Source organism: Sceloporus undulatus, unplaced genomic scaffold, assembly GCF_019175285.1.
Source record: "Sceloporus undulatus isolate JIND9_A2432 ecotype Alabama unplaced genomic scaffold, SceUnd_v1.1 scaffold_17, whole genome shotgun sequence".
In the NCBI taxonomy this organism is placed as follows: Eukaryota; Metazoa; Chordata; class Lepidosauria; order Squamata; family Phrynosomatidae; genus Sceloporus; species Sceloporus undulatus.
The window spans coordinates 2464665-2477447 of NW_024802939.1; the positions used below are offsets into that span (position 1 = coordinate 2464665).

General features: G+C 40.7%; 1 protein-coding gene across 2 annotated transcripts in view; it reads right to left on the minus strand.

The window, feature by feature from the left end:
* LOC121917418 (tetratricopeptide repeat protein 39C-like) overlaps positions 1-12783 on the minus strand; it is a 65916-nt gene that overhangs the window by 7800 nt on the left and 45333 nt on the right. For both annotated transcript variants that reach the window (XM_042443367.1, XM_042443366.1), the window contains 5 exons: positions 12462-12569; positions 11599-11708; positions 9425-9548; positions 4779-4876; positions 669-773 (listed from right to left, as the gene is read on the minus strand). In XM_042443367.1, coding sequence (XP_042299301.1) covers positions 669-773; positions 4779-4876; positions 9425-9548; positions 11599-11708; positions 12462-12569 — 545 coding nt within the window. The remainder of the gene's footprint in view (positions 1-668; positions 774-4778; positions 4877-9424; positions 9549-11598; positions 11709-12461; positions 12570-12783) is intronic.

Below are 12783 nucleotides of genomic sequence, written 5' to 3' on the forward strand. Positions count from 1 at the left end.
AAGCAGCAGAAAACAAGTTTGCTCCCTCCTCAATATGACATCCCTTCAAATATTTAAACAGGGCTATCATATCACCTCTTAATCTTCTTTTCTCCAAGCTAAACATCCCCAGCTCCTTAAGTCGTTCCTCATAGGGCATGGTTTCCAGACCCTTCACCATTTTAGTCACCCTCCTTTGGACACGTTCCAGTTTCTCAACATCCTTTTAAAATTGTGGTGCCCAGAACTGGACACAATATTCCAGGTGGGGCCTGACCAAAGCAGAATATAGTGGCACTATTACTTCTCTTGATCTAGACACTATACTTTTACTGATGCAGCCTAAAATTGCATTGGCCTTTTTAGGTGCCGCATCGCACTGTTGACTCATGTTGAACTTGTGTTCTACTTGGACTCCTAGATCCCTTTCACATGTAGTTTCAAGCCATGTATTCACTGAATCAGTAGTTGCAGAATCTGTGGATATGGAGGGCCAACTATAACAATAACAAGCATTAAATTGCAAGATTGAATGCAGGGACATACCCAACAAAAAAGCAGCCAAGAAAGAAAGAAAGAATAGACTTGATGTGAAAAATACCCATTCTAGATCACTTGTAACCATAACTATATGAAGCTGTAACTAGCAGCTCAACCTATATCCTAGCCCATTTCACATGCTTTGTTACCTGAGCATCTTCTAATAAAAGACAACCTAGTTCATAGAAAGCATATGGCTGAATGTACAAGTTGTTTTGGCGACACAGTTCATCCTTAAGGGCTTGTTGAAAGAACTGCAAAAGAAAACAAACACATTCAACACACAGCAATATTTCCAAGAACAAAATAAGCTCTTGCTCTAGACACAAAAGATCTCATTACAACATGCAACATTATTCAGCTTTCAAACCAATTAATTTTCCAAACTGATTAATAATAATAATAATAATAATAATAATAATAATAAGTTTTATTTATATTGTCCCGTCTCTCCCGATGGATCGAGGCGGGATTACAACAGAATTATATAAACACAATGATACTAATAACAGTTATTTAAAATCACAATATAAAACATATCTCATCTAAAAACAATTGGTACAATATAAAAATTTATCACAGCCTGAGGTAGACTCCTGATCGGGAGGTAGCGAACTTGTTGAATCTATAAAAGATCAGGAGGGTATGCTTGCCGGAAGAGGTATGTTTTCAGCGCCTTTTTGAAGGCGTCCAAGGTGGGAATGAGTCGAAGCTCTTCCGGAAGGTTGTTCCAAATCCTTGGGGCCCTAGCCAAGAATGCTCTCTGGTGAGTAGATGTTAATCTCACCTTGAGGTGTTCAAGTAGGTTCTTCCCAGATGTTCTGAGAGTGCGGGGCGGATTATGTCGGGAGAGGCGTTCCCTTAAGTAACTTGGGCCCAAGCCATATAGGGCTTTAAAGGTGATCACCAACACTTTGTATTGCGCCCGAAAGCTAATTGGCAGCCAGTGTAAGGATTTTAGTACAAGTGTTATGTGGTCTGACCTTGAGGTACCAGTGACCAATCTGGCTGCGGCATTTTGGACTAGCTGAAGCTTCCAAACTTGGTGCAAAGGTAGCCCCATGTAGAGCTCATTACAGTAATGTAAACGAGAGGTTACCAGTGCGTGTACTACAGTTTCAAGGTCCTTTCAGTCCAGACAGGGGGCGCAGTTGGCATATCAGCCAAAGCTGGTACCAAGCACTCCTGGCCATCGCATCTACTTGAGATGATAACTGTAGGGGTGAGTCCAGTACTACTCCCAAACTGCAAACTTTGTCCTTTAGGGGAAGTGTGACCCCGTCCAGGACTGGGTGGCAAATTTCCTGTCTGGACTTGGGTACCTCCATTTTCTCTGGATTCTGCCCTGGTGGCGCAGTGGTTAAATGCCTGTACTGCAGCCATTCACTCAAAACCACAAGGTTGCGAGTTCAAGACCAGCAAAAGGGCCCAAGCTCGACTCAGGCTTGCATCCTTCCGAGGTCGCTAAAATGAGTACCCAGACTGTTGGGGACAAATTAGCTTACTTGCTAATTAGCTTACTTGCTGTTCACCGCTATGATCTTTGGAATAGCGGTATATAAATAAAACAAATTATTATTAAATTATTATCTTGTTTCCCCTCATCCATCCCATTACAGACTCAAGGCAGGCATTCAGAGGAGAGATGCCATCCCTAGTCACTGCAGCAGTCGGAGACATAGAGAAGTGAATTTGGGTGTCATCGGCATATTGATAACACTGCGCCCCATATCTCCGGATGGTCTCTCCCAGCGGCTTCATGTAAATGTTAAAAAGCATGGGGGACAGAATAGCGTCCTGAGGGACACCAGATGTCAGTTCCCTTTTGCGAGAACAAATGTCCCCCAGCATCACCGTTTGGCATCTGCCCAAGAGATAGGAACGGAACCACTGGAGCGCAGTGCCCCCAATACCTAGCTCCCTCAGGCGCTCCAGAAGGATACCATGGTCAATGGTATTGAATGCTGCTGAGATGTCTAAGAGCACCAACAGGGCCACACTTCCCCTGTCGATGTCCAGATGGAGATCATCAGCTAGGGTCACCATGGCAGTTTCAACTCCGTATCCCGCCCTAAAGCCAGTTTGAAATGGGTCCATATGTCAAATCAAAACAACATTGGGAAAAATGTACATGTAGTAAAGGATACAAAGATCCAAAACAAACTGCAGACATAATCCAGTCTGAGATTGCTTTAACTGCCTTGGCTCAGTGCTAGGGAATCTTGGGAATTGTAGTTTACTGTGGCACCAGAACACTCTGACAGAGAAGGCTAAATGTCTCACAAAACTAAATTCCCAGAATGCCCTAGCATTGAGCCAGAGCAGTTAAAGCAGTCTCAAATTGGATTATTTCTACAGTGTGTTTTGGACCTTAGTCTTTAAAATAGGAAGTGATCTTTTAGCAAGTCGGAATACTTTGTCCATAAGGGGGGAAAACAGAAAGGCAGGAAAAAGTATCTTGAACCTGCTTTTTCTGAAAGCAGTTCGAAATCCGGTTGACTGCAAAGGCTGTTCCCAAGGCAGCCCAAATGCACACGGCCTGGCCACGTGGTGCAGCATCCAGTGCAGTGTAATTGTTTTTTGTCACCTCCCCACCATCTATGCACACTGTTGCACAAACACACTACCAGCAACTGCTGCCTAGATGCCATTCCATTGGAGGGCCGCCCCTTTGAATGGTCACACAGTTGCACCTGCAATCGTCCATGGGTACAGGGCATCAGCACATCAGTGTACCTAGTAAAACACTGGCAAAGCACAATCATGGAGACCCACCCTCTTCATGCCCGCTTCACCCCATGCCCCCTCTTGGACTGTCTGGTTGTGTATGTTGTTGTTACATCCATTGGAAGTGTCACTCTTTCATTTTTTTGTATTGCTGCCCCAACTGCTGGGGTATGGCAGCTCCATCTTTTTTAAATGCATATCTGTGTTGGGGCGTTTATATGCAGCTTTAGGGTTAAAGTTATGATAGATCACTTCTTTAAAACAGCTCTGGTGTCAGGGCATTTATATGCAGGGTTGAAGGTACATATTTTGCGGGCTAAATTGGAATATTCCAGGTTCTTTTTGCTCCGGCTTTTATAACGCAGCTTCTAGCTGGTTTCTGTATACTTTGGAGGTGTGCGTTATTTAAACGGCCCACCTTCAAAGCGGTTTGAAAATGCTTTATTTGGTCCGTGTGTTTCAGCATTATCCAACTGGCAGAAGCCATCCATCCAGAACTTTCTACCTGATCCCTTTCATAGGAGATGAGAGTGCTTAAACCTGAGAACTTCTGCATGCAAAGCTTATGTTCTGTTACTATAGTTCCTATCCAAATAAATTATTAATTTCCTCAGAGTTCAAGCCAATCCCAATTATCACAGTGAGTGCCCCGTTCATCAAGGAAGGGAGAACTAAACCATGCTTAGTTCCCTGTGGTTGTTTCTCTGCATATGACACATTCTGTTTGAAGGGATTCTAATCTTGAATAAAGTACGCCACCTAATCCATGCTAATTTTGTGCAAGGTGGAGGTTACTCTGCTTTTCCTGGTTTAACAGCCTTTTAGTCCCTATATAAATCTTCTTTATAGAGAAAAACACAAATCCAGTGTTCACTCTGGAAAAGCATAATGAGCAGGGAATTAGTTGAAAATTTTATTGAGAGAAATTCCCTGCTCTTGGGAAACTCTGATACTAGAATGAGAAAAAGTGTGCAGCAGGCAAATCTGTCCATTGCAGGTGAAGTGCATTTTAAAGAATTGAGAGGAAGATGAAATGGAAACTAGCTGGAAAATTAAGTTGGTGAAGTAAACAAACCTAAGAGGTCAAGGAAAGGCCACAGGGAAAAAGATGAGACCAGTGTAGGCTTCTAATCCCAGAGGATGTGATTTTTAAGGTATCAGATAGGGGAAAGCAGCAGGGATGCACTGCTTAAGAAGGGGCAAGCTCCAGAAGGGGAAGAAGACTACAGCACGCGAGAATGTCCTGGCTATGCTCTGATTAAACAAATCCAAACAAAAACAAAAACTCTGTAATATCCTCTTTGTTTTTTGGTTCAGTCAGATGGTCTTGCTCTACTAGACAGGAGTCAGTCCCATTCTCTAGTGCCCATTCTCTAGCTATTTCATTTTGCACAATTTTGAATTTTCATTTGCTATGATATCTATAAGGTGTGCATTTTCCCTTGCTAATTCACACAACTTGATCTGAAACATCAAAACACATTAACGTATTTCATCTTTCAGCTCTTACTAGATGCATAACAAAAATGTACCTGAACAGCATCTTCGGCATTTCCTAAGCATTTATGTATGGCACCAAGCAGCAGGTTCTTCAAACCAACAACAGTAGAATCATCAACTTCTTGGCAAGCTTTATTGGGGCACAAAGCAAGACTAGGCTGAAATTTTCATTTTTTAAAATGTGAGTTATTGTTCCTAATTCCTAAGCCCCACCCCATAATCCCCCATGTTAGAACTATGATGCTTCGAACTGATGTTGACCAATTTAAGTTGAGAAAGCTGCTAAGAAAGCTTTAAACCACATTCCCAATTCAGTGGATGTTCCATTTCCTTCTACTCTAACTAAGAACTAGACAAAGAGTGCAAATCTGACCACTTCCAATTGTCAGTTCTGTACAAAAAAAAAATCAGACATAAAAGAATCAGTGAACTACAGCTTGAAGCAAATAACTTCCTTTACCAAACATAGAATGTACATCTTAAATACAAATACTAGCACCCACCCATAATATATTTACATGATACAAACTGGGCTTGCATAAATTAAGCTGAAATTAGAAATATCAGCATCTTATTAATATTGACATCATAATTTGCAGAAATTAAGTAAGAGTAAAATACATAAGGATTTAGAGTGAATCCATAAGCACAAAGGAACTGCAAGAAAAAAGTGATCAATACAGAACAATTGCATGTGATATTAATATTTTATTGCAGGGATGGGCAACTGCCCCTCCTGTCTTTCCTGCAGAAGATGGACAGGCATCAATTTCTATGCCCTCTCAAAGGTAACCTGGGATGGAAGTGATTAGATTACGATACAGTACTTTCCTCTCAAGTCACCTTCAGGTCACTTTTATAACTCAACAAATGAATTTGTGAGAGCCAGCATGGTGTAGCAGTTTTGAGCACTGGACTATTACTCTGGAGATCAGGGTTCGAATCCTGGCTTGGCCATGAAACCCACTGAGTGACTCTGGGTAAACCACATGCTCTCAGCCTCAGAGGATGGCAATGGCAAACCCCCTCTGAAGAAATTTGCAAAGACAACCCCATGATAGTTTCGCCTTAGGATTGCATGAGTGAAAAACAATTTGAAGGCACACAACAACAACAACAACAACAAATATGAATTAATACCCTGTACCTGCCAGGACTCACCTTTCCCATCCTTCCTACTTTGTGAAAAACTGAAGTAGGCATGACTAATCACTTGTTTTCAACTACAAAAACTTAGTCACACCTGCTTCAGCTTTTCGCAAAGGAGGAAGCTGATCCTCCAGAAAAAGGCAGAGACTGCAGTAGAAGATTGAGAAAGCATTACTTTCACCTTTACCTGCCTTCAGCAGACCAGCCCCACTCACATAGGAGCAGGAGGAAGCTTGCCTTTTTAGGGGTAGGGAACTCTTCTGTGAGCCTTAACACTACTCCTTGCTCACACCACAGGTGAAATGATAATTCCCCCCTCCCCCTTTAAATCAGAGGATAGAGTGCACAATGGGAATGCTGACCTCCAAGGTCTTGCTGGGGGCTGGAGGGTGGGGTGATAATGCAGCTTTCCAAACCTGGCATAAACACACTCATCAAGGCCTTCCAATTGCAACCACACTTACACTCCAAGACTGGAAAGACAAATACTATCTACCAAACAGTGTTTTAAAGATCTAACTCATTTATTTACTATTCATGTGTAGATGTAGAGTGTGCCATATGCAGTATGGCATGTACAATGGTCATATGACCAGAAATCCTGTTGTTCAACTATGCTAGTATAAGTATTGCTGTGTAGGCTATCAGAGAAGGTAGAAAGACTTTGGGCACTGTGGCCAGGAAGGAAGCCAGGCAGGAAGGCAGGCACTAGGGAAACAAGTAGAAACGATGCAGTTTGACATCACTAAGTGGCATAGCCCCACATTATGGAACCCTGGGATTAGTAGCTTTCAAGGTCTTTAGCCTTCTCTGCCAAAGAGTGCTGGTGCCTCACAAAACCACAAACCCCAGGATTCTCTAGAATTGAGCCATGACAGTTAAAGTGGTATGAAACTGCATTATTTCTAAAGTGTAAATGAATCCTTCATCCTTCAGATTTAGCTATTTTAGCATTGCCTTTAAGTAGACAGAATACCTGTATTGCTGCAAAACAAAAACTAGTGCAAATTGTGTTACTCGGTTAGCGAACACTATATCCTTCTATTTCCACTGATTGCCCATTTGTTCCTGGATATTATCCATAATTCTGGTGCTGATGTTTTCAACTGTTTAGGCTGAGTTTCTCAGAAACCACCTGCTTTGGTATGATCTTACCCAGCCTCTGCAATTGGCTCTGGAAGACCAGCTCTCTATCCTATAAACTCACAAGACAGGCACAAAGGAGAGACAGGGATTTCTTAGTAATGACACTGGCCTGTTACAGACTGCCAAAATAAAGCTGCTTCGGGTCTCTTTGGAGGTATGCTGTTTAAATGATGCATGCATCCTAAGAATCCAGAAGCTGCACCAAAGCTGCACTCCAGTGCTTAGGAATGGAGTGTGGCTTTGGCGCGACCTCCGGACTCTTAGGACCCATGCATCATTTAAATAGCATACCTCCAAAGAGACCCAAAGCAGCTTTATTTTGGCAGTCTGTAACAGGTTACTGAGAATGAAAAGCTGCCCTTTAGTTGAAGTTCTCTGCCTGTTTATTACTTTCTAAAAAAAATCCAGTCAACCTTTAATGTATACTTTACTCCCTTAAATTTTAATGCTATGTACTGTAATTAGGTTTCATACTACTGTTTATTAATAGTCCAGTTGCTGCTATTTAAATGCTGATCAGTAGTTCTCAACTTCTTTCTCCCCCCATCTATTGTACTATCCTGTTCCCTCAGTAAACACTTGATATTTATAACCTCTCTTCTCTTTAAAAATAATCAATCAATATTTTTCTTCACAAATTTATGACAAGCCTTTTATTGACCTGGCTGACAACTTCCTCTGCAAAAAGCTAATTCCTATGCCAGGAATTTGGAGAAATTAAAGATGACCTTTCTTAGTCGTGGTTGCCAAGGAACAACTAACTGCTTTGTTGGTGTCCTACTTCTCTCCACAACCCAAGAGGACACACATTCCAGCCTGTCTTGTGAGTTTATAGGAGTTTATAGGAATGAGGCTAGATCCATCATTACTCCACACTGCATAACTATGGGCCCAAACAGACAGGCCAAAATAAAGCTGCTTCGGGTCACATTGGAGGTATGCTGTTTAAATGACACATGCATCTTAAGAGGCCAGAAGCTGCACCAAAGCTGTGCTCCAGTCCTTAAGACTGGAGTGTTGTTTTGGTGCGGCTTCCGGCCTCTTAGGATGCATGTATGATTTAAACAGCATACCTCCAAAGTGACCCAAAGCAACTTTATTTTGGCCTGTCTGTTCGGGCCCTATGGGACTAAGGCACCTCTCAGACAGGCAAAACAAACTCCAATGGGGTCTCAATGGGTCAACCAGCTATGAAGCACTTTGCAGCTGGATATTCTGAAAAACATCAGTTCCTTGCAGAGCAGCAAATAATTCCACTTTGTGGATTATCATGAAGACTTTCAAAGTAATGTGGTCATCATCCTCATAAAAATCTTTAATATGACCATCCTGGACATACATTGTAGCAGGACTGTTTTGAAATGTCATTTTCCAATTTTCAGGTGTCATGTAGGCGTGTGTGATTTTGTGCTTGCTGCTCTTTCTGTCCTTGAATTATTTTGTGACAATTCTCAAAAAAAGAGCACTAACCATGGTTATAAAAATTACATTTTCTGGCTTAGGTGGAGAGATTATCTCCCAAAGAGAATGCAAAGCTTATTATGAAACTGCTACAAATGTTTAAGATCTAAGAACAAGATTAGCTGGCTCTCATCCTATTTCCTTTATCTATCCATTCACCTTCCTCTATCAATTATACGGAATTTGCACATGCATATAGAGACAAAGTTTCTCTGTATTCACACATATTTTGTAGGCAGGTAAACAGATCATGTCACCAAAACCATAACATACCATAGATACACTTTGGCCCAGAACAGATGAGCCAAATGAAGCGGCTTTTGGCTGCTTTGGACACACACCTCCAAAGCTGCACTCCAGTTCTTTGGACCAGAGCAAAAAGAAGTCGGGACAATCTGGCTCCTGGCAGCATGGGTTGGGTTCTGCAGCCATGGCCCACTTTGGGAGCAAGTCGTGTGGTCAGCGCAGACCCAACCTGCTTGTGGCCGGAGTGGACTTGTGCTGTTCTTTTGCACTTGTCTGCTCTGGCCCTAAGTTCTGGATTCAGACCTATGATCTGGGCTGGCAAATTGAACTTTACTGCCCTCTTCTTTCCCATAGCAGTCCCTCCACTCACTGCAAGTGCTACACAGAGGGTCTGCGCTGAGTAAGATGAGCTGCCATGGGGCAGGGGAGAGGAGGTTCCCACCAAATACAGGCAGATGGATATTCCAGAAGCAGAGCATTTCCATTACTTGATTCTTGAAAACACACTATGGTTATTATTTTAAAGACACAAATTTCTAATATGTCAGTTATTAGATGAGTAAGCCAATTTCTGTCTTTAAGATTGGAACAAACGTTAATAACAGAAAAATGTGTTGTCTGAGAAAGGAAACAAGAGCATGTGCAAAAGACAGGAGACAGAAGTCACATCTTGTACCTTGACTCATGTGCTGTAGGTTGGTGAAGGAACAGTTTGGAAGAGCTTTCCATAAATACAGTACTTCAATGGATGCCAATATACAGAGTTGTTTGGTTGGTTTTTGTTTCCTAAATCGATCTGCCTGCAAAGAGCACAAACTGTTATATCTCCCCCATCAAAGCCAAGGACAAGATGTTTTCATTGTGGTAATGTAAATTAAAGATTTCAAATTGCATAAAAAGAAGACGCTTTAAAGTATCATGGTAAAAAGCAGCAGTCAAAAAATACTGAAGAACAGTCATAAAGGATTTATAACAAAATGTCACAGTGCACCCCTCACCTCAAGAGGAATTTGGGGTGTTGCTACTCAAGGATCCTGTTATTCTGGAATAATAACACTGTAATACAGTTTGGGGGTTTACCAAGGGCAACTCTATTTTCTTTTTCACTTTCCTTCCTCCTGATCCTCCATAGTTCAGGATCAGGACTGGTTATATAGTCCTAAACCTTAGTAGTGGATTGCTACTGGGAATTTAACATGAAACGGAAAAATTAATCTTATGACATGCATTCCTCCACACATACACATACACTGAACCTCAACTGACAGGTACTGTAAGTTGCTGAGAATCAAACAGACCAATTCCTTCCTTCCATTTTCTCTCCCCTTTACAACTGATACATTCAGCTATAGACATAACTGCTGGACTCACACAGCCTGCCAGGCTTCTGGTTTCTTTCCATTTCCCAAACCAGCTATTCATGTTCAATAGTAGAAAGAATAATCAATTAAAAGTTGATTCATAGCCTACAAAATTTCCTCCTGGTGTGGAAATTCATATGAAACAAACAGATCAACAACATGACATGACTACAATCAACAACATGACATGATTATACTCACAACATTCTTCAACCTTGGATGATGATGATAATAATAATAATAATAATAATAATAATAATAATAATAATGCACACATTTGAAATGTAATAACCTGCAGCTTTCTTATTTTTGCACACATATTGCAAATATTAAGGATCTCAATTAAAGATACTTTTCTGTATGAATACAGAGTCTCTAAAAGGTAAAGATATTCCCCATTGACAAGGTTGTCAAGTCATGTCTGACCATAGGGGGTGGTGCTCATCTCCGTTATTAAGCCAAAGACCCAACACTGTCAGAGGCTACACCGTGATCCTGTGGTCAGCATGACTGCACAGAACACTGTTTACCTTCCCACCAAAGTGGTACCTATTTATCTACTTGCATTTGCATGCTTTCAAACTGCTAGGCTGGCAGAAGCTGGGAATAGTGATGGGACTAATGAGTCTCTAAGCCTGAAAAATTCCTCATTTCTCAATAAAATCCACATTTATTACTCAGTGAGATGTCAAATGAGTGCATTTATACTGTTGTCTGGATCAGGCTCCTGTTTATACAGCACTCTTGGATAGCTGTTTGAGGGAATGGAAGGTTGGATTAGATGAAGATGTTTCTCCTTGAAGAAAAAAAAGGTGCTCCACCAACAGAAGACACAGCAAGTATAACTGTACAACTAGCGCTGTTCCAGCTTCAAGTACAATAATGGAGCAGGATGGAGAGAGCCTTGGATCCATTGGGCACAAAGCCCTTTCTTTTGCAGGAGAGACCTAGTGATCAGCCCTCTCCCAAGCCAGATAAAAATGTCTGACAAAATAGTGCCACTGTACATCACATCCCAGCAAGTGTAAACCAGCAAGGTTTTGAATGTGGTGGACAATCCATACATACACCTTTCAGCTTCATTCAAGAGTGCACTGTGTCACAGCCAATGACAGACTGTGACACTGATAGTGCAACTTCCTCCAACACGAGGAAAGAAACCTCCTAACTAGCTGTCATCAAAGGATGGTTTGTGGTCCAAAATACAGACCCTAGTGCAGATACCTCTGTGTACTAGCTATTAAGAGTCTTAACACTCATTCAACCACATTCTTTCATTCCTCAGACAAAGCCACATGTTGATAGAAATGAGTGGTTTTAAGATCCCAACAATGAATATTTTGGATATTATCCACCCATGGGCCCACACTTTTACAGACTCAGAAGTTTTATTCTAGGAACAGTTGTTCAAAACCCATCATTTTTAAGGCACTGATATACATTACCATTATTATCACAATACTACGTCAACTTGGCATGTAAAACAGACCTTTTTGACTGAAAACTGCTCAATTTGATTGTTTTTTCTTTTAAATAGCTTCTGAACTTCCTTGAAAACATTCTGTGCACCATTCACATCACCAGTGGCACCTTGACACACTACAATAAAATAAAAAAAAGTGTATTCTATTAGAGATCCATGTTTCCTCAGTGGCCACTTCATGTGTTCATTGAACTCCAACATACCTTAAATGAAGAATAAATTATTACATTTGCTTGCTTTCCTTTCTTGCCTCATCATTTTTGTATCATGGCTATCAGATTATGCAGATGTACACAGCTACTTTGTGTGTGTGTGAGGGGGGGTTAATTTATGAATGAATGAATTGTAGTAATGTACAGATTGAGTGTCCCTTATCCAAAATGCTTGGGACCAGAAATATTTTGGATTTTTTCAGATTCTGAAATATTTGTATGTACATAATGAGATATCCCTTCCAACTCTACAATTCTATCTTGGAAATGGAACCTACACTTAAGTATGAAATTTATTTATGTTTCATATACACCTTATACAAATATCCTAAAGATAATTTTATACAATATTTTAAATCATTTTTGTATGAAACAAAAGTTGTATACACTGAATCACTGAACTTGTGGTGTCATGATGGTGCTCAGAAAGTTTCACATTTTGGAACACTTTGGATTTTGGATTAGGGATGTTCAGTCTGTTTATGGAAATGACATAGAGGTACACACATAATGGATATTTGCCACTGTTATATTGTGATCTATTAATCTATGTGTAATTTTATTTGATGAAACTTACTAGGGCCATACACGAATCAGTGTATTCAATCATTGATTCACTCATACACATGAACATCCTAATCACATAATGATACTTTCCTGCTGTTAAATAGGCATAGTAACACTGGGACCATCTTGATTCATTTTTAAGACGCTCGAAGGATTCAAATGCATCCTTGAAATTCATTTCAATCATGCTACACCATCCTGTAAAAACAAGCAAAACATTTTTAAATACAAAAATAAAATTAATTATATATTGCACTAGTACAGCTACTATATAACAAAAACAGGTACAAGCATCTGAAGGAGATGACATCTCAAAGTGATTCAGTAAATCTTGACCAGTCAGTGCCAAAATGCCACACATTCACTGTCCAAAAGTCACAGGCCCCTTCCATGGCCACAGGCCATTTCAATA